Here is a 4,376-nt window from a genome sequence, read left to right on the forward strand (position 1 = left end):
CTGTTAAGTGATCTGGGTTTCATACTCAAAAATTCCATGCAGTTGTATTGTGACAACAAGGCAGCTATTGACATATCACAGAATCCAGTACAGCATGATCGTACTAAGCATGTGGAGGTTGATCGTCACTTTATAAAGGAGAAGCTAGATGCCAAAATCATTAGCTTTCCTTTTGTTCCAACTGAAGAGCAACTTGCAGATGTACTTACCAAAGGAGTTTCCAGGAAGGCGTTTTATGACTCACTAAGCAAGTTGGGCATGGTTGATGTATATGCGCCAACTTGAGGGGGAGTGTTAGTGTGAGTCATCATTCCCTATTAGGAATAGACTACAAGGGAATATATTGTTGTAACTACTTACCTTGTATATGTTATGTAGTACAGTAGTACACAATAGTTGTAGTACGATTTTAATCTGTTTATATACACCATAGAATGAGTGTAATTATATATCAGAAAAATTCATTCTCTCAATCGTGTCTTATTTGATTGCTGGGACATTGGGACCAAAGAAAAAAAAAGCTTGAAGGAGGCATCGTGAAAAATAAATTGTTTTGCCCCTTTTCAAACCAAGTTATGTGTGCTCCAGGGGAAAGAAAAGTACTCATTAATCACATCACAACAGTTTCTTCCATAATGCATAATAGGGTATGACAGCAAAAAAAATTGTTTTCATTGGCAATGAATACAATGTTTATGACAGCAACACTAAACAGAATCATAGAATTCCTCATGATCTCCAGGATCAGGTTCCCGAAGTGCTCTATTCCAAATCAGAAGAAATCCTTTCTGATGATGACTACAAACCAAATCAACCGTAAGATGAGACAAAGCAAAAGCAATCTAATATCAAAGCCAGGCAAGGAATATTACTACATAAATCATAAATGTAATTAATCGAAGACAATAAGAAATACTTTTCGTTGAAACTTATAAGAGAACTCCACGGCTTTCATTCTCAGACCAAGGTGACATAACATTTTCTCAAGAGTCATCCAGGAATCAGAAAAAAAGCTCAGAATTACCAATTTGTATCCATGACTATGATGTTCAACTCGATAGTAATGCCAAACAAATAGAGTGGTCAAGGACGATGGGTTTCAGCAGGTGTTCTCGAAATTTTATAAAAAAAATGTTCACAAACGTGATACCGGGAAAGCAGTCCGGTTGTCCAAATCGCCAAACAAGGTAGAAGAAGCATCAAAATGGTGGAAATTGGTTCATCGCCAAACAATTTTGTTGGATACAATCGGGCCGGTAAGTTGACCGCGACGGCATTGGATATAGAATATAATTCTGTCAAGGTATAATAAATAGTAACGAATTTTTCCAATAGCGAACGGCCGTGGAGCGCAGAGTTAAAAGGAAAAGGCCAAATCACTAGGCAACAAAGGCCTAATAATTTCCCCCGGTCGGCAGAGTCGTTTCTCTTGGTATTTAACCAACCCCTCACTTGCGTCTTCCTCAACTCACCGGCCGTGTCTCCATCTGCCAACAATCAACTTCCAACTTCCAACTTCCAACAACCACACAACAAGTCAACAACATGCTCTTCATCATCTCTCTCTCTATCCTAGGCTTGTTATTGGCTTCTCCGATCTCCGGTTCTTCCCAATCCGGATCCATCAATGTCTGGCCCATGCCGAGAAACTTCTCGTGGCCTGAGCCGCAGGCCAACCCCCTCTCCCCTAATTTCAACATCTTATCTCCAGATCATCGCTACCTGTCGTCCGCCGCCAAACGCTACCTGCATCTTATTCTCAGCGAGCACCACCGCCCCCTGGTGAACCCCTCCTCCTCCGTCCGCATCAACACTTCTGCGCCGCCATTGCTGACCCTCGCCATCACGGTTGCGGACCTCACTGCTCCCCTTCACCATGGCGTGGACGAGTCGTACACACTTACCATCCCCGCCGCCGGGGGAGCCGCCCATCTGACGGCCCAGACTGCGTGGGGCGCCATGAGGGGTCTCGAGACATTGTCGCAGCTGGTGTGGGGGAATCCCTCGCTCGTGGCGGTTGGGGTGTACGTGTGGGACTCCCCACTGTTCGGGCATAGAGGGCTCATGCTCGACACCTCTAGGAACTACTACGGAGTTGAGGATTTACTTAGGACCATCGAGACCATGAGCGCCAATAAGCTCAATGTGTTTCATTGGCACATCACTGACTCCCACTCTTTCCCGCTACTCGTGCCTTCGGAGCCTGAATTGGCCTCCAAGGGATCTTATGGATCCAGTATGCAGTACTCTCCCGCTGATGTCACAAAGATTGTGGAGTTCGGTTTGGAGCATGGTGTCAGGGTTCTCCCGGAAATCGACTCACCTGGTTAGTTTTCGATCCTTCCACCTGCTTAGCTCTCCAAGTGAAATATTTTATGAAATAGAACGCATAAGAAATGTTACTATAAACTCACTGGATTCTCACTTTCATAGAGAAGATTTAAATCAAATAGGCAGAGACTAATTTGAATTATTGTTTTGAAATTTGCATACAGGCCATACAGGATCATGGGCTGCAGCCTATCCCGATATAGTATCATGTGCAAATATGTTCTGGTGGCCAGCAGGAGTTGATTGGGGTGACCGACTCGCGTCCGAACCAGGAACAGGTCATCTAAATCCTTTGAACCCCAAGACCTATCAAGTGCTCAAAAACGTAATCCATGATGTGGCGACATTATTCCCTGAACCATTTTACCACGGGGGTGCTGATGAGATCGTACCAGGTTGTTGGAAAGCGGATCCAACCATTCAATCATTCTTATCGAGGGGAGGAACTCTGAGTCAGCTACTTGAGCTTTTTGTCAATTCCACATTCCCTTACATTGTATCTCATAACAAGACAGTTGTATACTGGGAAGACGTGTTACTAGATGATAACATTAAGGTGCAATCAGCAGCTCTTCCCCGTGAGAATACCATCTTACAAACATGGAACAATGGACACAACAACACTAAACGAATTGTGTCTTCTGGATATCGTACAATCGTGTCATCCTCAGAATTTTACTACTTAGATTGTGGTCACGGTGACTTTCTTGGGAACGATAGCATATATGATCAACAAACAGGTAGTCACGCAAAAGATGGAGGGTCATGGTGCGGGCCTTTCAAAACATGGCAAACCATATATAATTATGATATAACATATGGTCTAACTGAAGACGAGGCTAAATTGGTTTTAGGTGGAGAGGTGGCGCTTTGGTCTGAGCAAGCAGATCCAACAGTTTTGGATGCACGAATTTGGCCACGAACTTCAGCAATGGCAGAGTCATTGTGGTCAGGGAACCGGGATGATAAGGGTACGAAGAGATTTGCGGAGGCAACTGATCGCCTCAATGAATGGAGGAGTAGAATCGTGGCTAGAGGTGTTAGAGCTGAACCTATTCAGCCACTATGGTGTATTAAGAATTCAGGGATGTGCAACACTGTTAATTCATTGGGCTCATAGGCTAGCTAGTATTGCTATTGATGATCACTATACATCAGTTTGGACTGAAAAGGCTCCAGAATGCATTCTGGACGTTCTACAATCAGATTGTAATCAGCCTGTTTAAGGCTTCCTTCAGTAAACATAATTCTTCGATAAAAAAAAAAAAACGAAGATGTCAGGGGGATACTCTTAGAAGATCGTAGTGTGTTGCGTCTTACAATATATATTACGGTAGACACACTTTTTAATGAGTGATATTTGTTATTTTTCCTAGCGTTTAACCATGTATATCAAGTCTAAGTCCATACGATTGGTGTAACAAGACTTGTCTTGGATTGGAGTGGTCATGCGGGGCCCACCTTAGAAGAAATTCTACCAAAAAATTTGGCGGAACTCCCTCTAAAAGTGGACTACCCAAAACCTGTAGAAAAACATTATTAATCTAACCTTAATCTTCTGGAGCCATCCTGCTCCCTATACCACAACACCTCCCATAACACAAAACAATTATGAACTTAAGAATATTAATCTCATAGGTTATCAGAGCAATCTAATGTACAGGCGTACAAGAGAATAGAATACAAGATAAATGACAGATATTTTTAAAATGCGGAAGCTATGACAGCTATGCCTCAACCCCATGTACGCTCGACCTCAAGCTAAACTGGCCTGCAAACTGGGCATTTGAAACTGAAGGGCCCAGGGGAAAACATTTAAAAACCGTTAGAGTCAGTGGACGAAAATAAGTAATTTCAGATGTATAAGTAAAACTTAATGTTTTCCCAAATTATTCTCTAAAAACTCGCATGCAGTAACAATCTTGGAAATACTCTTAATCATCATCTTTACTGCAATCTTAATCACGTAAAATATAACATCTTGCGATCTCTTAAAATCTCCAATCCCTCATATAAGTAATCATATTTCAAATATCTTGTTAACA

At 42.4% G+C, this 4,376-nt stretch overlaps 1 protein-coding gene across 1 annotated transcript; it reads left to right on the forward strand.

The window, feature by feature from the left end:
- Positions 1-1,084: 1,084 nt before the first annotated feature.
- Positions 1,085-3,628, forward strand: LOC112180745 (beta-hexosaminidase 2). The gene is made up of 2 exons (XM_024319302.2): positions 1,085-2,326; positions 2,496-3,628. The coding sequence occupies exons 1-2, from the start codon at positions 1,546-1,548 to the stop codon at positions 3,449-3,451; spliced, it is 1,737 nt and encodes a 578-aa protein (XP_024175070.1). The 5' UTR covers positions 1,085-1,545; the 3' UTR covers positions 3,452-3,628.
- Positions 3,629-4,376: the final 748 nt, after the last annotated feature.

This window comes from Rosa chinensis, chromosome 7, assembly GCF_002994745.2.
Source record: "Rosa chinensis cultivar Old Blush chromosome 7, RchiOBHm-V2, whole genome shotgun sequence".
Taxonomy (NCBI): Eukaryota; Viridiplantae; Streptophyta; class Magnoliopsida; order Rosales; family Rosaceae; genus Rosa; species Rosa chinensis.

Bases quoted from the DNA above. Each gene is read 5' to 3' on its own strand.
- LOC112180745 (XM_024319302.2), top strand. From the start codon at position 1,546: ATGCTCTTCATCATCTCTCTCTCTATCCTAGGCTTGTTATTGGCTTCT. The intron at 2,327-2,495 runs GTTAGTTTTCGA...ATTTGCATACAG, and splicing joins CCCGGAAATCGACTCACCTG to GCCATACAGGATCATGGGCT.